The 22,725-nt window shown below is 43.8% G+C and overlaps 1 protein-coding gene across 1 annotated transcript in view; it reads left to right on the forward strand.

Moving 5' to 3' along the window:
- The window catches only part of LOC143956606 (NACHT, LRR and PYD domains-containing protein 12-like), a 198,475-nt gene that overhangs the window by 68,284 nt on the left and 107,466 nt on the right, over positions 1-22,725 (forward strand). The window contains exons 8-11 of the mRNA XM_077466819.1: positions 3,686-3,850; positions 5,100-5,264; positions 7,030-7,194; positions 11,082-11,246. Coding sequence (XP_077322945.1) covers positions 3,686-3,850; positions 5,100-5,264; positions 7,030-7,194; positions 11,082-11,246 — 660 coding nt within the window. The remainder of the gene's footprint in view (positions 1-3,685; positions 3,851-5,099; positions 5,265-7,029; positions 7,195-11,081; positions 11,247-22,725) is intronic.

Here is a 22,725-nt window from a genome sequence, read left to right on the forward strand (position 1 = left end):
TGTCGGACATTCTGACAACCAAATCCGTTGGATTTTGTCTGACGGATTTTGTCCAAAACTGTTTGCATATACACGGTCAGACAAAGTTGTCGGAAAATCCGATTGTACATAACGTGATGACGTTATTTCGTTACGACGGGACTACGTTCAGGCTAGTAGCCAATAGCTTTGGTCTAGGAATTTGATCTGAGCATGCATGGCACTTTGTCCGTCGGACATGATCTGAGTATGTCCGATCGGAGCATTTTGTCAGAAAATTTTACCGGCAAGTTGGAAAAGTTGGTCCGTCGGATATTCCAACGGAAACAGTCCGATGGAGACCACACACAGTCGGAATATCCGAAAAAACTGTCCGATAGGACATATTCCGTCGGAATTTCCGACCGTGTGTACAGGGGCTAATACAGAGAACACTCAATGAGTGTTCTCTGTATTAGCCAACAATTCATTAATTGATAAAAAAATAAATAAATAAATAAAAAGCGTGGGGGTTCCCCTAAATTCAATTACCAGGCCCTTCAGGTCTGGTATGGATATTAAGGGGAACCCCGTGTCAAAAAAAAAAATGACGTGGGGGTCCCCCTAAATATCCATACCAGACCCTTTATCCGAGCACGCAACCTGGCAGGCCACAGGAAAAGAGGGGGGGACGAGAGAGCGACCCCCCTCCTGAACCGTACCAGGCCACATGCCCTCAACATTGGGAGGATGCTTTGGGGGTCTGTGACCCCTCAAAGCACCATGTCCCCATGTTGATGTGGAGAAGGGCCTCATCCCCACAACCCTGGCCGGTGGTTGTCGGGGTCTGCTGGTGGGGGACTTATCAGAATCTGGAAGCCCCCTTTAACAAGGGGACCCCCAGATCCCGGCCCCCCATTTGAAATGGTAAGGGGGTACAAAAGTACCCCTACCATTTCACAAAGAAAGTGTAAAAATGGTTAAATAAGACAAACACACTTTTGAAAAATTCCTTTATTAAAAATAAGAAAAATAAAAAAAAAGATTCCAGCGGTGGTAATCCACTCTTGCTATCCAGTGACGGATGATCATCTCTCTGGGGTCCAGCGATGGCTGATCTGATCCAGCGATGGGTGATTTTCAGTCCAGCGCTGTCCATACATGCATCCGTCTTCTGTCTCCACTGCGGAGACACTTTGGGGATCCCAGCGCTGACGTTTCTTATATTAGGAAGGCGGGGGGAGGTGCGTTACATCAGAGGGGAGCGGGGTCACCCATACGTCACTGGGGAACCCCATGGCTTCATCAGCGTCAGAGGGGGCGGGGTCAGGTGACGGGTGGCCCCACCCTCCTAATATAGGACACGTCAGCGCTGGGATCCCCGCAGTGTCTCCGCAGTGGAGACAGAAGACGGATGTATGGACAGCGCTGGACTGAAAATCACCCGTCGCTGGATCAGATCAGCCATTGCTGGACCCCGGAGAGATGATCATCCGTCGCTGGATAGCAAGAGTGGATTACCACCGCTGGAATCTTTTTTTTATTTTTAATAAAGGAATTTTTCAAAAGTATGTTTGTCTTATTTAACCATTTTTACACTTTCTTTGTGAAATGGTAGTACCCCCTTACCATTTCAAATGGGGGGGTGGGATCTGGGGGTCCCCTTTTAAAGGGGGCTTCCAGATTCTGATAAGCCCCCCGCCCGTAGACCCCCACAACCACCGGCCAGGGTTGTGGGGATGAGGCCCTTCTCCACATCAACATGGGGACATGGTGCTTTGAGGGGTCACAGACCCCCAAAGCATCCTCCCAATGTTGAGGGCATGTGGCCTGGTACGGTTCAGGAGGAAGGGGGGCGCTCTCTCGTCCCCTCTCTTTTCCTGCGGCCTGCCAGGTTGCATGCTCGGATAAAGGTTCTGGTATGGATTTTTAGGGGGATCCCCACATCAATTTTTTTTTTATTTGATGCGGGGGTTCCCCTTAATATCCATACCAGACCTGAAGGGTCTGGTATGGATATTTAGGGGGACCCCCACGTCAATTTTTTTTTTTTATTTGACATGGGGTTCCCCTTAATATCCATTCGCTTTTTTTTTTTTTTTTTATCAATGAATGAGTTGTCGGCCAATACAGAGAACACTCTTTTTTTCCTTGCAAAATTACACTTTGTGCAGGGACAGTTCTAAGTACGGGAAACATGCACCCCTTTACAGGCATACTATAGATACCCCATCAGGTACGAAATTTAAAGGAATATTTCACTTTTATTGTTTCACATTAATCATTTTTAAAATCACTGCTCCTGAAAAAACGCCCGTCTTTAAAACTTTTTTTGCATTGATCCATGTTGCCTGGGGCAGGACTCGGGTCCTCAAACACTTTTTAAGACAATAACTTGCATATAAGCCTTTAAAATTAGCACTTTTGATTATTCATGTTCGTGTCCCATAGACTTTAACGGTGTTCACATGTTCGAATAAATTTTTTGTTCTGCTGTGAACCGAACCGGGGGTGTTCGGCTCATCACTAATCTCTAGCAATGCTTATTCCGGCCTCACACTGTCTGCTGATACCATTAATGCCCCATACACAAGGAGATTATAACACAATGCAAGTCATTAGACATGTGCAATTCATTTAATTCCAAATTCGTTTTTCAAACAAAATTCCACAAATTTGTCAATTCAGAAATATTCAAATTAACAAAAACCCTTTTAATGCATTTTTTTGAAAAACTAAAATTCGGAAATTTGAAGATTCGGAAATTCAGAAAAACAAAAATTTTAAAATAGGAACGAAAATCCGAAAATTGGAAAACCTAAAAATTCAAAAATCTGAAATAATAACTAATAATAACTATTGCCAACTATTAAATTATAGGTATTGGAATTTCCTTTCGAATATGGCTGTTAGTGAACATAACAAATACAAATTTATCCGAAGTTATGAATTATCTAAAATAACGGATGCCACATCTAAACGAATAGAACATAATGAATGAATAAGAATAATAAAAATGTTTTTTTATATTTATTTATTTTTTTATTATTAATTTGTTATGTTCCATTTGTTTGGATGTGGCATGTGTTATTTCAGATAATTCATAACGTCGGATAAATTTGTATTCGCTACATTCACTAACAGCCAAATTTGAAAGGAAATTCCAATATCTATAATTTAATAGTTGTTGTTTTGGATTTTTGAATTTTCGGATTTCGCATTTACGAATTTACAAATTTTCAAATTTTCAAAATTTCAGAATTTTACATTTCAGAATTTTCACATTTCAGAATATTTGAATTTACAAATGTATTCGAAATAACAAATTTTGATCATAAGAAATTACCCAAGAACCTCTTAAAAAACGAATTAAACAAAATAAACTAATTTTGTGGCAGTGCACATGTCTACGAGTCATGTCAATGGTGTTCTGTAGTCATCCTGTGTATGGAGAACACCATCTCTACACATGGATGATTATTTTGGGGTGTCTACTCCATTATAATATTTTATTTATAAAATTCTATTTTCTGGAGTGTTATAAAGTTATCTGATATAAATGATTCCAATAACAAGAAATTAGTTTTATTCATATAGAGAATAGTTACATTCAATCCTGAGCAAGGGTTGTGGGGTTGAGGCCCTTGTCCCCATCAACATGGGGACAAGGTGCTATTATGCAACTATTCTCTTCATTTTCTTCTAGTAACATTCTTCTCTTCTACAGATTGTCCTCTAATCTCCTGACAGACAGTTCCTGCCCCCACCTGGCATCTGGAATAAGAAATAACCAGACACTGAGGACACTGGACCTGTCTAAGAACTATCTGGAGGGTCCTCATTTCAGGGATCTGATGGAAGTTCTGACAACAAGCCAGATAGAGGAATTACGGTGAGTATAACAGGACTGACTGAGACAATAATATTCTGGGACAGTTTTATATCTAAACCAAATAATAATAATAATAATAATAATAATGCAATTATATGTATTTCCCTTCTTGTCTCAGTATATAGCCAATCCTGGACTGTTATCTAATTTTTGGATCTTATAAAAATCAGCCATGAAAGAGGCACTTCATAAAACCTACTTAAAAATCTGATATTCTCTTTGGTCTGGTAGCTAGTAAAATAGATGAGATTATAGAAGATTATACACGGGGGAATCAGATCTTACTGCAATCACCAATCAGAGCCTCATATGAGCTTCCTGTCACCTGACTGTTCCGATCAATCACTAGCAATGCTGATCCCGGCCTCACATTGTCTGCTGATACCATTCATGCTCCATACACAAGGAGATTATAGCACAATATGAGTCATGCCAGTGGTATTCTGTGGTCATCCTGTGTATGGAGATATCACCATCTCTACACATGGATGATAATATTGGGGAGTCTATTACAGTGGCAGCTGGTGCATAATTTTCTTGGGGGGAGGGGGCAGCCCACAGCCCCCATCCAACAAGCCAACCCCCTTCCCCCAGCCAGCCACCCCCATCTCCCATCGATTGATCAATCAATGCTCCCCTGTTGCTTGATCGATCTCCGCTCACCTGTCAGGCCCCTCGCCAGCCTTGCAGTTACCCCATCCAGGTTGTGGCTTTGGTGGCTTCTCTCCCCCGCATCTCCTCCCGAGGCCTGGCAGTTGCTTCTCTTACTGGCTAATCAGGATTTAGGACTTGTGGCCAATTGGGTCTTAGGACTCCCGGACAATCAGCACCCGCTTCCTGATTGACCAGGAGGAGAAGCAGGAAGATATTAGCGAATATTAATTTGCTACAGTCACACAACTGGGTGGGCTCTGCGCCCCAAGCCCACCCTTTTTAAAGCCAATCAGAGCCTCAGGCTCTGATCATGTGCGTAAAAAAAAATAAACCCCATTGAAATCCATGCATCTGGTTCCTTGCATGTAGATTAGGGTCCGGGTGCATGGATTGGTTGGTGGGCGGCACTCCTGCGCCCTGCGCTGGTCTACTTCATTATAACATTTTCTTATAAAATTCTATGTCCTGGAGTTTTATAAAGTGATCTCATATAAATGATTCCAATAAAGAGAAATGATTTCCATTCATTAGAGGATAGTTACATTCAATCCTGGGGAGAAATTAATTTTCTTCTGGTAACATTCTTCTCTTCTAGTTTGATGTCTAATCACCTGACAGACAGTTCCTGCCTCCACCTGACATCTGGAATAAGAAATAACCAGACACTGAGGAGACTGAACTTGTCTGTGAACAATCTGGAGGGTCCTCATTTCAGGGATCTGATGGAAGCTCTGACAACAAGTCAGATAGAGGAATTACAGTGAGTTTTATATCTAAACCACATAAATAATATATAAATATGATAATAAATAATAATACAATGTAATTATATGGTTCTCCTTTTTTTTCTTAGCAAATAGCTAATCCTGGAATGTTGGGTAATTCTTGAATCTTATCACTCTATTAGCCGTGAAATAATTGTTTAATAAAATCTGATATTCTGTTTTGTCTGGTAACTGAAATAGATGAGTTTATAAGAGGTCATACACGGGGGAATATGAACCTACTGCAATCACCAATCAGAGCCTCATATGACTCATATGACTATTATATATTGCCAAAAATGTATTCAGCACTTTACACACATATTATACATTTATATCAATCCCTGCCTTCAAGTAGCTTACAATCTAATATCCCTAACTTACATTCATATACATAATAGGACCAATTACCTCCCAGCATGTCTTTTGGAGTGTGGGAGGAAACCCTCACAGGCACCAGGAGAACATACAACCTCCAGACAGGTAGTGCCGTGGTTGGGATTCAAACCTATGACCCCAGTGCTGTTAGGTGGAAGTGATAACCACTGTGCTATTGTGATGCACATCTGCTATTCAATCTTGAGGGATCTCCTCCATACTTCCTTCTTATCAGCAGAGAATATCAGATAAAAAAAACATCCCATCCAATCTCTAGCAATGCTTATTCCGGCCTCACACTGTCTGCTGATACCATTCATACTCCATACACAAGGAGATTATAGCACAATGCAAGTCATTAGACGTGTGCAATTCGTTTCATTCCATTTTTCAAACAAAATTCCACAAATTTGTTACCTCGGAAATATTCAAATTAACAAAAACCCTTTCAATTAATTTTTTAGAAAATTCGAAGGTCAACAATTCGGAAATTTGAATATTCAGGAATTTGGAAAACTGAAAATTTAAAAATAAGAAGAAAATTTTGAAAACCCCAAAATTCTAAAATCTGAAATAATAACTATTACTATTATATAATAGGTATTGCAATTTCCTTTCAAATTGGCTGTTAGTGAACATAATAAATACTAATTTATCCAAAGTTATGAATAATCCAAAATAACGGATGCCGCATCTAAATGAAGAGAATGTAATAAATTAATAATAATAAAAAACTTTTTTATTATTAATTTGTTACATTCCATTTGTTTATATGTGGCATGCGTTGTTTCAGATAATTCATAACTTCGGATAAATTCATATTCGCTAGGTTCACTAACAGCCAAATTTGAAAGGAAATTCAAATATCTATAATTTAATAGTTAGTTATTGTTAGTTGTCATTTCAGATTTTTTGGATTTTTGGATTTTTGGATTTTTTTAATTTTCGAATTTTCGTTCTTATTTTCAAACTTTCTAATTTTCTGATTTTAAATTTTTACAAATTTATTTTCGAATTTACAAATTTTACATTTCCGAATTTTTACATTTTACGAATTTTCGAATTTATCCGAAATAAAGAATTTTGATCATAAGGAATGACCTGAAAAACAAAAAAAAAACAAAAATGAATGAAACAAAAACAAACAAATTTTTGGGAAGTGAGCATGTCTACAAGTCATCTGTACACATGGATGATAATATTGGGGTGTCTACTCCATTATAACATTTTTCTTATAAAATTCCATGTCCTGGAGTGTTATAAAGGAATCTGATATAAATGATTCTAATAAAGAGAAATGAGTTCCATACATGTAGAGAATAGTTACATTCAATCCTGGGGGGGAGAAATGTATTTTCTTCTGGTAACATTCTTCTCTTCTAGTTTGATGTATAATCACTTGGCAGACAGTTCCTGCCCCCACCTGGCATCTGGAATAAGAAATAACCAGACACTGAGGACACTGATCCTGTCTGGGAACAATCTGGAGGGTCCTCATTTCAGAGATCTGATGGAAGTTCTGACAACAAGCCGGATAGAGATATTACGGTGAGTATAACAGGACTGACTGAGACAATAATATTCTGGGACATTTTTTATATCTAAACCAAATAATATTATTAATAATAATGCAATTATATGTATTTCCATTTTTGTCTCAGTATATAGCTAATCCTGGACTGTTGACTAATTCTTGGATCTTATAACAATCAGCCATGAAAGAGGCACTTCATAAAACCTACTTAAAAATCTGACATTCTCTTTGGCCTATTAGCTAGTAAAATAGATGAGATTATAGGAGGACATACATGGGGGGATCAGATCTCACTGCAATCACCAATCAGAGCCTCATATGAGCTTCCTGTCACCTGACTATTCTGATCAATCACTAGCAATGCTGATCCGGCTTCAAACTGTCTGCTGATACCATTCATGCTCCATACAAAAGGAGATTATAGCACACTACAAGTCATGTCAGTGGTATTCTGTGCTCATCCTGCGTCTGGAGAAATCACCTCTACACATGGATGATAATATTGGGGGTCTACCAGTGGCGTAACTAGAACCTTCAGGGCCCCGATGCAAGAAACCATGAAGGGCCCCCCCGAACCCCAGCCTGTTCCCTTCCCTCCGAGTCCAGCGGTAGAACTCCAGGGCGTGGTCACAGGTATGACCTTTGTGAGCCCTGTAGTTCCACCACTGGCATCAGCAGTTTTTTTTTCACTCTGGCTGGAGAGAACAGACATCGGACTGAGTGGCAATGCATGGAGCAGGAGAGGGGTACTCTGAGGAGCCGGCCGAGGACACAGGTCATGCGGGGAATGCACAACTAAAGAGCAGCCAGTGCGATAGTCGAGCATGGAGCTCTGCTAGTCACCCTCCACCTCCAGCCACCCGTGTGCATGGTGCACTGGTACACCTAGCTGCCTATGCTGCTGCCGGCCATACGTAGAGGGGGCTACATGGGCCCCCTGCATCACAGGGCCCAGTTGCGGTCGCGACTGCAGCACCCCCTATAGTTACGCCCCTGGGGTCTACTCCAGTGGCAGCTAGTGCATAATTGTCTTGGTAGTAGGGGGGCAGCCCACGGCCCCCATCCAACAAGCCACCCCCTTCCCCCAGCCAGCCATCCACTGCCCACCTCTCATCGATTTATCAATCAATACTCCCCCATTGCTCGATTGATCACCGCTCCACTCGCCTGTCAGGCCCCCCACCAGCCTTGCCCCATCCAGGTTGCTGCTTTGGTGACTTCTCCCCCCCACATCTCCTCCCGAGTCCTGGTAGTTGTTTCTCCTCCTGGCTAATCAAGACTTAGGACTCATGGCCAATGGGGTCTTAGGACTCCTGGCCAATCAGGACCCACTTCCTGATTGGCCGGGAGGGGAAGCAAGAAGACATTACCAAATATTAATTCGCTATTGTCACACAACTGAGTGGGCTCTGCGCCCCGAGCCCACCCTTTTTTAAGGCAATCAGAGCCTCAGACTCTGATCACGTGCTTGAAAAAATAAAAATAAACCCCATTGAAATCCATGCATCTGGTGCCTTGCATTTAGATTAGGGGTCGGTTGCATGAATTAGGGGGGTGGCCTGCACTGGTCTACTTCGTTATAACTTTTTTTATAATATTCTATGTCATGGAGTGTTATAAAGTGATCTGATATAGATGATTCCAATAAAGAGAAATGAGTTACATTCATATAGAGAATAGTTACATTCAATCCTGGGGGAGAAATGTATTTTCTTCTGGTAACATTCTTCTCTTCTTCTGCAGAATGTCCCATAACCACCTGTTGCCTAGTTTCTGTTTCTTTATATCCAAATTACACACCAGGCAGTATTTACAACGCAATGTACAGTGTAGGTCCCTTGACCTCCCTGGTCTGTGCCCTCCTGGACCTCCCCCAGTTCTATAAGCAACACCTTATCTTCTGGCAGTGCCCCTCCCAAGACTAGACTCTGGATCCGCCCCTGCATTCTGTTTATTACATATTACTGGGCCCTCTGACTATTTTAGTGAAGTTCTTCTGTAAGTTTGGCTCAGATGAAGTTGTAGCTCTCTGTCTATTTTTAGTGTGTGCCAAACTATTTGTAATAGAAGCATTTTTTTTATTGATTGTACTGAGGTTTATTTGTGTTTGTTACATAGTTACATAGTAGGTGAGGTTGAAAAAAGACACAAATCCATCAAGTCCAACCAATGTGTGTGATTATATGTCAGTATTACATTGTATATCCCTGTATGTTGCGGTCGTCCAGGTGCTTACTGTATCTAATACAGGTAGTTTTTATTTTAAACTATCGATGCTCCCCACTGACACCACCGCCTGTGGAAGAGAATTCCACATCCTTACCACTGACAGTAAAGAACCATCTATGTAGTTTAAGGTTAAACCTCTTTTCTTTTCATCTTAGTGAATGGCCATGTTTCTTATTAAATTCCCTTAATTGGAAAAGTTGTATCCCTATTTTGGGGTCATTCACCAGTACAGTATTTGTATATTGAAATCATATCCCCTCTCAAGCATCTTCTCCAGAGAGAATAAGTTCAGTGCTTGCAACCTTTCTTCATAACTAAGATCCTCCAGACCCTTTATTAGCTTTGTTGCCCTTCGTGAGACTCTTGCTTGTGGCACATGATATTTTATAGGTAAACAAAAGCTGAGCTTCCTTGTAACTGTGCCCCTTAAGCCTCTCCCATTGTAAACAGTTTGGTCACACCCACTTTTTTGCAATGGTGGGCATCACACTCAGGACTCCTCCTTCCCAAGCTGTCCCTCTTTCTGAAGTTCTAAAGCTGGGAGATATGATAAACAGGACAATATATTTTGGGTAGTATTCATTATACAGAATATTTTACACATCAAACTTTTTTTTGCATTCTCACCCATTTCTTTGCTTGTTATAAAAATATATATTCAGGCTATTTTTTAAAAACAAACTTCTTATGGAAAGTCTCATATGCTCTCAAAAACTGTGAAAATCATTTTGCTATGGAGTGCCGTTGAAGTGGTTGTTAACCCACTTCTACTAAATACCCCCATCCCATCTGCACCATTATAATAATCGTCCCTGTGCCTGTGTTCAGTAAAAAAATCTGCCCAATTGTACCTATATGAGCGTGGCTCCAGGAGCTCAGCTGACTGTCAGCTCTCTCTTTTCTCTCTCAGCTCATAGTCCCAGTGGGCGGGACTGAGCCCTCCCACTGATGTCAGCTGTGGAGGAGGGGGAAAGAGGAGAGAGAGAGAGAGCCGACAATCAGCTGATCCTATAGGTACAATTGGGCAGATTTTATTTACAGTACACAGGCACAGGGACAATTATTATAATGGTGCAGAGAGGATGGGAGTATTTAATTGCAGATATGAAAGCAGCGGGGGGAGGGGGGCACCGGTACGTGCAGAGACAGGCAGAGTTGGGAGTTGGGAGGGGGGAGAAAGACACAAGAGACAGACAGCAGGCTGTGGATGACTGGCCCACTCAAACTGACCATGGTGTTGGCGCTCAGCAGCCATGATGATCATGGTCAGTTTTCAGGGGGGAGGGTATAGCCAGGCAGGATCAGCCGGGTATTTCAGGTGAAACGGGGGTCCAAATGACACAACACAAGCACTGTGCTGTATAACATATTTTAAGGGAACAGGATCAATATTTTATTTTTTTGCTTAACAAACGCTTTAATACCAACATTTTCACATTGTTTTTAAGCACATATGAGACTTTTCATAAGAAGTTTGTGTACACAAGTATGATGATATTGGGGTGTATACTCTATTAACATTGTTCTTCAATTTCCTGGAGTTTTATAAAATGATCTGATATAAATGACTCCAATAAGGAGAAATGAGTTCCATTCATGTAGAGAATAGTTACATTCATTCCGGTGGGAGAAATTAATTTTCTTCTGGTAACATTCTTCTCTTCTTCTACAGAGTGGATAATAATCACCTGACAAACAGTTCCTGCCCCCACCTGGCATCTGGAATAAGAAATAACCAGACACTGAGGACACTGAACCTGAGTGAGAACAATCTGTGGGGTCCTCATTTCAGGGACCTGATGGATGCTCTGATAACAAGCCAGATAGAGGAATTACGGTGAGTATAACAGGACTGACTGAGACAATAATATTCTGGGACGGTTTTATATCTAAAATAAATATTAATAATATAGAAATATGATAATGTCATCAAAATACACCTTTAGGCTCCATAAATATCCAATCATAGACTGTTTTCTAATTCTTGGACCTTATCACACTGTTATCAGCGGAGAAATAATATCTTCTTAACCCCTTCACACCCACCCTCTTTATATAAATGTCCATCCAGCTTGTTGGGGGGAATGCTGGGGGAATGTTTATGAACATTTAAACTTCACAGATGCACCCCCTATGGGGATTGATCGGATCTCTTTGGGGGTTTTAGACTGCTTTGGGGGGCTGGAAGATTTGATCAGTCAAATCTGAGTGGTGCTTGGTTAACCCTTTCACTACCATCACAGCTATAGCAGTGCAGTGAATAGATTAAAAAAAAATCTGTAGCCACAAGTTTGTTTTTATTTTTGCTGCAGCATGTATAGATTCCTGTAGTAGTGATCTATGGGGTTGGTCAGTCACCTGACCATTTATACATGTGTGTGGGCAGGTGATCAGTGACTTCATCCCACTGAGCAGGAACCCAGAATCCCACACCCCAGGCACACATGCAGCCTGGGACTCCTGGAAGAATTTAGGATGGGGAGTGGGTTGGTTGGAACCCAAAAGTCCTCATCTCTGAGCACTTCTGGGTTCAGAGTTGTCAGAATGACAGCACAGATGTTGGCTATACAAGTGGATCAGAACTTTCTTCCAATATGCTTTGGAATGTGATATAAGGAAAATTGGGGATCTAATAGACCTAATCTATAAAGATTACATGTTGTGATGATAATGTGAACTGGGCACCCCAAAAACTGTTTAAGAAGACACAAGGAAGCCTCATGGCTATAAAATTCATCAGCAAATGAGCAAGTCAGCAATTACTTTTTTGGGAAAGGAGACATATAGCAGCAATGATCCCCTTTCCATCCCTGGCTATAATCCCAGGAGTGCATTCCATAGCCGTTTTAATCTTAGTAAACTTTTCTACAAGAGTATGGAAATGTCAAAAGATCAGAATGGCCATTAACCATTCTGCTGTAACCTTACTCAGGAGTAAGGATGAGCCGAACACCCCCCCCGGTTTGGTTTTCACCAGAACCTGCGAACAGACCTAAACTTTTTGTGAACTTTAGAACCCTATTAAAGTCTATGGGACTCGAACGTTCAAAATCTAAAGTGCTAATTTTAAAGGCTAATATGCAAGTTACTGTCCTAAAAAGTGTTTGGGGACCTGGGTCCTGCCCCAGGGGACATGTGGGTGACCCCGTCCCCCTCTGATGTAACACACGTTTCCGTTACATCAGAGGGGGCGGGGTCACCCACACGTCATTGGGGAAGCCAGGCTTCCCCACTTGCGTCAGAGGGGGGCAGGGTCAGGTGACGAGTGGCCTCGCCCTCCTCATATAAGAAATGTCAGGCTGCCAGGATAATGCAGTGTCTCCGCCAGTGGAGACAGAGGAAGGATGGATGGACTGTGCTGCGCTGGATGGAGAGATCACCCGTCGCTGGATGAGATCAGCCATCGCTGGAGAGATGACCATCCGTCGCTGGATAGCAATTTTTATTTTTTTATTTTTAATAAAGGACTTTTTCAAAAGTGTGTTTTTCTTTTTTAACCTTCTTTTGCACTTTCTTTGTGAAATGGTAGGGGTACTTTTGTATCCCCTTACCATTTCAAACAGGGGGGCCGGGATCTGGGGGTCCCCTTGTTAAAGGGGCTTCCAGATTCTAATAAGCCCCCCGCTCGCAGACCCCCACAACCACCGGCCAGGGTTGTGGGGATGAGGCTCTTGTTCTCATCAACATAGGGACAAGGTGCTTTGAGGGGTCTGTGACCCCCAAAGCATCCTCCCAATGTTAAGGGCATGTGGCCTGGTACGGTTCAGGAGGGGGATCGCTCTCTCATCCCCCCTCTTTTCCTTTGGCCTGTCAGGTTGTGTGCTCGGATAAAGGGTCTGTTATGGATTTTTAGGGGGAACCCCACATAATTATTTTTTATTTGACACGGGGTACCCCTTAATAACCATACCAGACCCTTCAGTATGGATATTTAGGGGGAACCCCACGTCTTTTTTTTTTTTTTTTTATTTGACGTGGGGTTCCCCTTAATATCGATACCAGACCTGAAGGGCCTGGTAATTGAATTTGAGGGAACCCCACACTTTTTTTTAATCAGTGACTTTCAATGACTGTTCTCTGTATTACGGGGAGCCGACAATTCATTATAGCCTCGAGTGATTTTAAATTACTTTTTTTCCTGCAGAAATTATGCTTTGTGCAGGGACAGCTCTAAGCACAGGAAACATGCGTCCCTTCACAGGCATACTATAGACACCCCCCAGGTATGAAATTTAAAGGAATATTACACTTTTATTGTTTCACTTTAAGCATTATTAAAATCAGTGCTCCAGAAAAAACTTCAATTTTTAAAACTTTTTTTTGCATTTATACATGTCCCCTGGGGCAGGACCCGGGTCCCCAAACACTTTAGGACAGTAACTTGCATATTAGCCTTTCAAATTAGCACTTTAGATTTCTCCCATAGACTTGTACAGGGTGTTCCACGGCTTTTCGAATATACCGCGAACACCCCAAATTGTTCACTGTTCACCAAACAGGCAATGTTCGAGTCGAACATGAGTTGCGAACTTGAAGCTCATCCCTACTCAGGAGACAACCCTTTGATTTAGCCCATCATAAACCCCAATAACCACTTGCTGACTATTACTGCTAAAGGGCGGCAGCTGTGAGCAGAATCACGTATATATATTTAAATCTGCATTTTCCTAAAGCAAAAGCTGATCTGCAGAGCCCTGGGGGCTCGGTGTCCTCTGACACCCACTGATCATTAGTAACACACAGTTCTGACAGGGGGAAGGGACCAATCCTGTGTCTCTGCAAAGCAGGGACTAGAATCAATCTCTTCCCCTAGTAAATGCAGCACACTGTGTACACAAAAGCACTGAATAGGCACCCAGTTAACCCTTTGATCACCCTAGATGTGTAACCCCTTCCCAGTCAGTGTCATTAGTACAGTGACCGTGCATATGTTTAGCACTTTGATCTCTCAAATCGCATGACAAATTTCTCCAATGTGAACCTAGGCTTAATCACCCATACAGGTTACCTCTTTTGAGTTACAGTGGAGATCTAGCACTAGACATATTGCTCTTGGTCTAAGGTTTGCAGCAATACTTCACATGTGAGGGATGGAGGCACTTGTTTTTTTTCTTATCACTTTTATTCCTATTTCAAGGAATGTAAACATCCCTTGTAATAGAACTAAGGATGACAGGTCCTCTTTATTGAAAGATCTGGGGGCAAAAAGACTCCAAATCTCTTCTATACCTTTAGAAGCAAAAGATTAAAAAAATAATTCTTTGTTGCTTTAATAAAAAAAAAAAAATCCACCCTGGACCGGAAGTGACATGACGTTGCTCAGGTCCTTCTATGCCATAGAGTTGATCAAAGACAATCTAGTTTTTTTATCACCTCTGTGACAAGCGGCAATGTAGAAACATTTCTTGGGTGGGCCGGTGCAAACGATAAGCTCAAGAAACACCGGTGAGCAGTGGGGGGGGGGGGGGGGCGGAGTGGGTCTTCCCCTCCCCTTCCTCCACTTCTGAAAGGGTTCCAGTTGCTCAAGAGTAGGGATGAGCTCTGTGGGCCGCTTGCACCAAATTCGTGTGGCGCTCACGGCCCACAATGCACTGAGCCATTGCAGTGCATTACTGGCTCATGACCCCGCATGCTTGGCCAATCACAGTGCCGGCAGCGAGGAGAGCCATGATTGGCCACAGGCAGGATGCCTGTGGCCAATCATAGCTCAGGCTATGTAGTACACGCCCCACACTATATAAGGCCGCGAGCACTGTGGCCTTGTGTAGTGTTCCGGCATCTGCAGGAGTTAGTGGGTGTTGTCTGTGTACATTCAGCGCAGTATACACCTGTATCTACCTATATTGCTCTTCTCTAATTGAGCCATCTGCAGGACTTAGTTGTTGTTGTGTGCCTCCAGCACAGCACAGTATACACCGGTATCTACCCTTTAATTGCTGGTGTTCTATAATAAAGGCATCTGCAGGAGTTAGTGGGTGTTTTGTGCCTCTATGCACAATATACACTACCCAATTGCTGTTTTTGCCTTCTCCCTGTAGGCCATTACCATGTCTGGAAGGCCAACAAGGAGAGGCAGACAGGCACAAGCCAATAAAAGAGGGCAAGCAGGCTTTGTGTCTAGAGACAACAGTGCTGGTCGTGGACGCAGTGCATCATCATCAGCACGTGGCCATGGGACACACTTGTCCTTATTTTCGGCAGCTGGACGTGTTGAGCCGCATCATGCCGAAGATTTGGTAGAGTGGATGACCAAGCCCTCTTCATCCTCCTCATACTCTCTCACCCAAGCAAAGCAGCTGCCAACGCAGCCTCTTCCCTCATCTCAATGTCATCATCAGTGACTCCTTCCCTAGACCCACCATGTCCTCCTGAGGAGTCCCCCGAACTGTTTGAGCACAGTGTTGGGTACATGTTCCAGGAGGATGCCCAGTGTTTTGTAGGCTCTGATGATGATACTCCGCTAGAGAAAGGCAGTAGCTTGAGTGCAGAAAGAGGGGATGCTCAAGAAGGACAGCAATATAGCAGTCATTTTCCACAAGCTGCAGCATACTGCCAGGTTTGCTCCAGTGATGAAGAGGGAGGGGATGATGAGGTCACTGACTCCATGTGGGTGCCTGGTATGAGAGAGGAGGGGGAGGCACATCTCCACCGAGGCAGGATGCCCTCCGGGGGCCAGCTTAGGGGCAGCGCACCGACTGGATCACACCACAGAGCTCCGCCTGTGCAGGGTGCTGCCTCTGCGCGTTATTCTAAAAGTTCTTTGGTGTGGGCCTTTTTTGAGACGAGTGCATCAGATCGCACCGCTGCTATTTGCAACATATGTCTCAAGCGTATCTCGCGTGGCCAAAACATCGGCCTCTTGGGCACCACATGCTAAACCAGACATATGTTGACCTGCCATGCAGCTCGTTGGCAAGCTTACCTCAAAGACCCACACCAAAGAACAAAGCGGACCTCTCCTTGCTCCTTATCAGCTGGGATTTCCAACCCCACTAGACCTTCAATCCTCTCTGAAACCTGTACTGAGAGGAATGAAGGTGTAGAATTAAGTGTGCCACAGCCAAGTGCTTGCGTGTACCCTGCTAGCAGTACACCCACGTCTGATTGTAGAAGGCAAATTTCCCTGCCCCAGCTGCTGGACCGTAGAAAGAAGTTCACTCCCTGCCATCCATATGCCCATCAGTTGAATGCTAGCTAGCTTTATGCTAAATTGGTAGCACTTCAACTGCTGCCTTTTCAGTTGGTAGACTTGGCCCCCTTCCGTGAGTTTGTGCAATGTGCGGTTCCTCAGTGGCAGGACCCCAAACGCCACTTTTTCTCACAGAAGGCGATTCCGGCTCTCTACCGGTATATGGAAGGCAATGTCCTTGCCTCGCTGGACAGGGCGGTCAGTGGTAAGGTGCATATTACCGCTGACTCATGGTCCAGCAGGCATGGACAGGGATGTTACCTGTCTTTCACGGCCCATTGGGTCACTCTTCTGGCAGCTGGGAAGGATGCAGGACAAGGTGCAGTAGTGTTGGAGGTTGTTCTGCCACCACGCCTCCAAAATGCTACTACTGGTTGTGACACACCTCTCTCCTCCACCCCCTCCTCTTCTTCTTCCTCCATGGTCTCTTCCAGTGCTCTGTCCTCGGAACCAGTGATGCTCCGTAGGCCTTCAAGGGGCTACGCAAGTACGCAGGCAAAAAGATGCCATGCCGTGCATGCGCTGGTTTGTTTGGGGGACAGGAGCCACACTGGGGCGGATATTTTGTCAGCTCTGCAGGGGCAGGCCGAGAGGTGGTTGACGCCACGCCAGCTTAAGCCAGGATTGGTGGTTTGCGACAATGGCACCAACCTCCTCTCCGCCCTCCAACAGGGACAACTGACCCATGTACCCTGCGTGGCTCACGTCCTTAACCTGGTGGTGCAGCAGTTCTTGGTCAGGTACCCAGGCTTACAGGATGTCCTGAAGCAGGCCAGGAAAGTCTGTGTGCATTTCCATCAATCATTTAATGCCAGTGTTCGGCTAGCTGAGCTCCAAAAGGAGTTGAACCTGCCCAAGAACCGCCTTATATGTGACATGCCCACCAGGTAGAACTCAACCTTGGCCATGCTGCAGCGGCTGCACACGCAGCAGAGGGCCATCAGTGAGTACCTGTGCGACTACGTCACCAGGACAGGGTCAGGGGAGCTCGGTTTTTTCTCACCACGCCAGTGAGCCATGATCAGGGATGCATGCACTGTCCTGTCACCGTTTGAGGAGGCCACAAGGATAGTGAGCAGGGAAGTGCATGCATCAGTGACACTGTACTTCTTGTCCACCTGTTGGAGCATACGCTGTGTGAAATAATGGACAGGGCACTTAAGGCAGAACAGAGGCAGGAAAAGGAGGACTTCCTTGCCTCTCAAGGCCCCCTTTATCCTGACAGTGCTCCTGCTGTCCCACCCATCACACAGGAAGAGGAGGAGGATGATCATGTGTCAGCATGGAGGTAGAGCCCAGCACTCAGCAGCAGCAGTCCCACCCATCACACAGGAAGAGGAGGAGGATGATCATGTGTCAGCATGGAGGTAGAGCCTAGCACTCAGCAGCAGCAGTCTTGTAGGGTTGGTTTACAGTCCCAAGAAACCCGTGGACTTGTACGTGGCTGGGAGGAGGTAGCTGCGGATCATGTTGTCCTTAGTGACCCAGAGGACTCCGGACCGAATGCCTCAGCTAACCTACGCTGCATGGCCTCCCTGATCCTGCAAAGCCTGCGGAAGGATCCTCATATTCTTCGGATCAAGTAGAGAGACCATTACTGGCTGGCCACTCTCCTTGATCCACAGTACAAGGGTAAGGTTGCCGACCTTATCTTGCCATCGCAGAGGGAGCAGAGGATGAGACATCTCCGGGAGGCCTTGCAGAAAGGTCTGTGCAACACGTTCCCAGAGACTGGGAGGTTACAAACTCCTGGTCCTGGACAACGTGTTGCTGAGGCGTCGGTCAGAAGGAGCGGTGGTGAAGGTGGCCATCTGACCGATGCGTTCAGACATTTTTTTAGTCTACAGCCCCAAGGTATGATCGGTTCCAGCAACCATTGCCAGCGTCTGATTTACATGGTGTAGGAATACATAGGGGCAAGGTCAGACTTGGACACCTTTTCCACCGAAAATCCTCTGGCTTACTGGGTCTTGAGGATGGATCACTGGCCAGAGCTTGCACAGTATGCAGTTGAGCTACTGGCCTGTCCTGCATCCAGCGTTCTTTCGGAATGCACCTTCAGTGCTGCTGGTGGCTTTGTAACCGATCACAGGGTGCGCCTGTCCACTGACTCGTTTGATCGACTGACCTTCATCAAGATGAATCAGTCTTGGATCACAACCAGCTACCAAGCACCTGAAGCTGATGTAACCAAAATTTTTTTTTTCAAATATCACATCCCTTCAAGACTGCCTATGCTGATGCTGAGTGACTGTCCTGTTATGTCGACTGTCTACCCTCTTCCTCCTCTGCTGATATCTTGGAAGAACATTTTTGGTTCTGGGTGATGCCACCAGCCCAATTTTTCAGCCCCTGTTTAAAAGGGACATGTAGTTAGAATTTTTGATGCAATGCTTTGCAGCAGGGCTCATTCCTGCAGTCCAACTAGCGTATCTGGGAGAGGTTGCAGTGTTGTGGCACCAGCAAGCAGTGCCTAAGGCCCAATTTTCAGCCCCTGTTTAACAGGGGCATGTTATTACAATTCTTGATATAATATTTCACAGCAGGGCGCTCCAGCGCCCACCAAGAGTCACTTTGAGGGCTTACAATGTTGTGGCAACACCAACACCTTTTTCCGCCATTTCTGCAGAGCATATAGGGCAAGCCCCTACTTTCAAACATCCAACTAACAAATGTCTCCTACTTGCAAACGGAAGGAGACAACAGGAAGTGAGATGAAAAAAGACGGACGGCAAAACAAATTATACAGGGGTGATAACCCTTCCCTATGTTTTTCAAAAAGCTTAAAAATTTATTTTTTGACTGGAGCTACACTTTAAAAATGTACCAGTTCAAAATTACAAACAGATTCTACTTAACACAACAAACCTACACAGTCCCTGTCTTGTTTGCACCTCCTGTATACTCCTGTTCTGAGTATAAAGGGCCTGGGGGACCCACGCCTTTACTTTTTTTAATATGGGTACGGGGTTCCCCTTAATATCCATACAAGACCCAAAGGGTCTGGTAAGGGGCAGGGGGGGCTACCTATGCAATTTTTCTCAATGATTTTTATCCATATTACCGAAACCAGATATTACATTAAAACCGCAAGCAATTTTAAATGACTTTTTTTCTGTTAAATGTAATTTTGTGCAGGGACTGTTCTAAACACGTGAAACACGTGCCACTTCACAGGCATACTATAGACACCCCCCAGGCATGATATTTAAAGGAATATTTCCCTTTTTTTCACTTTAATCGTCATTAAAATCAGTGCTCCCGAAAAAATGTCAGTTTTTAAAATCATTTTAGGCATTGACCCATGTCCCCTGGGGCAGGAGCCAGGTCCCCAAACCCTTTTTAGGACAATATCTTGCATATTAGCCATTAAAATTAGCACTTTTTATTTCGAACGTTCTAGTCCCATAGACTTCAATGGGGTTCTAAAGTTTGCACAAATTTTCGGTCCGTTCGAAGGTTCTGGCGCAAACTGTGTTCGGCTCGTCCCTACTGAAGAGAAAACCATCTGCTGGCTGGAAATACAAAAATACCGGGATTATGGCTTATAGCTTCAGCCATAACCCTGGTAAACCACCTGCAAACTGCAATACACATCCCAGTCTGCTGGTAATGGCATAGTTAAAATCGGATACAGTCAAACCTTGGTTTGAGAGTAAATTGGTTTGAGAGTATTTTTCAAGACATGCAAATTTTTTCAATAAATTTTGACTTGATATACAAGCGATGACTTGATATACAAGTAGTGTCATGTCACAACTGAGTATAAAAGAGAAGAGAGGCGCTTCTAAGTGTAGCAATATGTTTAAATTTAACGAAAGTACATTTTGCAACTCTAATGGTTGATGATTAAAACAGACACATCTAAGTATGCCGGCATCTTGGGTAAAGCTGTCCACATAGACCATCCTCCACACTAGGGATGTTCAAGTTGAACATGAGTTCGACTCGAACATTGGCTGTTCGCCAGTTCGCCAAACAGCGAACAATTTTGTGTGTTCGCAGCAAATTCGAAAGCTGCGGAACACCCTTTAAAAGTCTATGGGAGAAATCAAAAGTGCTAATTTTAAAGCCCTTCAGGTCTGGCATGGATATTAAGGGGAACCCCACGCCAAAATTTAAAAAAAAAAATGGCGTGAGCGTTCCCTTCAAAATCCATACCTGACCCTTCAGGTCTGGTATGGATTTTAAGGGGAATGCGTAATTTTCTTTTTTTTAAATGGCATTCCCCCAAAAATCCACAAAAATGTGACCCTTATCCGAGCATATAACCTGGTAGGCTGCAGGAAAAGAAGGGAGGAGAGAGAGCGGCCCCCCCTCCTGAACCATACCAGGCCCCATGCCCTCAATATTGGGAGGGTGCTTTGGGGTAGTGGCCCCCCCAAAGCACCTTGTCCCCATGTTGATGTGGAGAAGGGCCTCATCCCCATAACCCTTGCCTGGTGTTTGTGGGGGTCTGCGGGCGGGGGGCTTATCGGAATCTGGAAGCCCCCCTTTGACAAGGGGACCCCAGATACCGTCCCCCGTGTGAATTTGTAATGTACCCCTACCATTTCAAAAAAAGTGTCAAAAGGGTTAAAAACACAAGAGAAGGTTTTTGACAAGTCCTTTATTAATTTCTTCTTCTTTCCACTTCTTCTTCCATCTTCTTTCTTCTGGTCTTCCTTCGGTGTTCTTCTTCTCCATCTTCTAATCCATCTTCTTCTCCATCTTCTTCTTCCTCCGCTCTTCTCATCCCGCATCTTTTTCCGGCTTCTTCTCCGCTCCGTCCGCACGATCCACCTCAGTGGGAGTCTTCCGCCGTACAGTTCAGGAGGGGGGGTGCTCTCTCGACCCCCAATCGTTTACTGCGGCTTGCCACGTTGCATGCTCAGATAATGGACCCCATGCCATTTTTTTTCTATTTTGGTGCGGGGTTCCCCTTAAAATTCATATTTTTTTGAGGATGACCCCCGCACATTTTTTTCTATATTTTGGTTCGGGGTTCCCCTGTGGGGAAATTCCATGGCGTTTTTGTAAATGAACTTTTATGTGTATTGTCGGAACGACAATTCATTATAGCCGGGAGTAGTTTTAAATTATTTTTTTTCCTTTAGAAATGTCATTTTGCTGTCAGACTGTTCTAAACACGGGAAACATGCGCCCCAGTTAAAATAAGATTAAATTTCCCTTGCTCCTTTACTCTCTCGTGGGACCTTTCTCCTTGAGTCTTGAGACTTTGACCGCTGCTTGTCCAATTTTCCCATCTATCCTGGCTGCTAAGAATATCGGAGCAAGATTGGACAGCACAGGTTAATACCCATTGAAAACTGAGCACTATCTCTCCAACACACACGCTCAGCCAGAGGATCACTCTACAAACAAGCCAGAAAGCTCAGGTGTAGAGCCGCACAAAGCACCCCGGCAGCAAGCTCTGATAATGGGGAAGCACAATATGACAGCCACTGGGAGGAACCAACAGCAGAAGCATATCAAAGACAAAAAGTAAAACTTGCGCTTGGTAAAAAATTGGTTGATATGAAAGAAATCAATTTAAGAAAAACAGCAGCTAAGCACAAAAAAACAGATACTAGGTCTAAATAACAAAAATGTGAAAAACAGTGCAGCGCTAGATATATATAAATGTAGCATGTGACTGAATACAATAAAGCGATAGATCAGGAAAAAACTTCAAAACTAGTGTTTCCAAAAAATTGAACATCAATAGTGAAGAATAAAGATGTGCAAACTGTGCAATGAGCAAAGAAAAATAAATTGAAATTGGTTATTAGACCCAAAAAAAACTTTTCTTTCTATCAAAAAGGCAAATAGTTGTTTAAACTACAGCTTATTGCTATGAGGCACAATATAATTAAGTGAAAAAATAAACAACAAGAGTAAAAAACAAATCAAAACAAGTCCCATGCCTTGGATGAGTGAAGAAATTTACAAGGCCCCATACACGTGAAGATAAAAGTTCATTAAGTGAAATGTAAGTGAATGGAAAACGTTAAAGTTGATCTCAGGTATCACTGGTGTAGGTGCTTGACCACGTAAATTCGTTCACTGTACAGCTTAAGTAAGTAGTAAAGGCTTACCAGAGCAACCATTAGTGTGCGCAGATACGAACTCCCCAACGATTAGAATC

The sequence above is a fragment of the Lithobates pipiens genome, unplaced genomic scaffold (genome assembly GCF_037356315.1).
Source record: "Lithobates pipiens isolate NorthernLeopardFrog02 unplaced genomic scaffold, aLitPip1_a1.2 Scaffold_37, whole genome shotgun sequence".
NCBI lineage: Eukaryota > Metazoa > Chordata > Amphibia > Anura > Ranidae > Lithobates > Lithobates pipiens.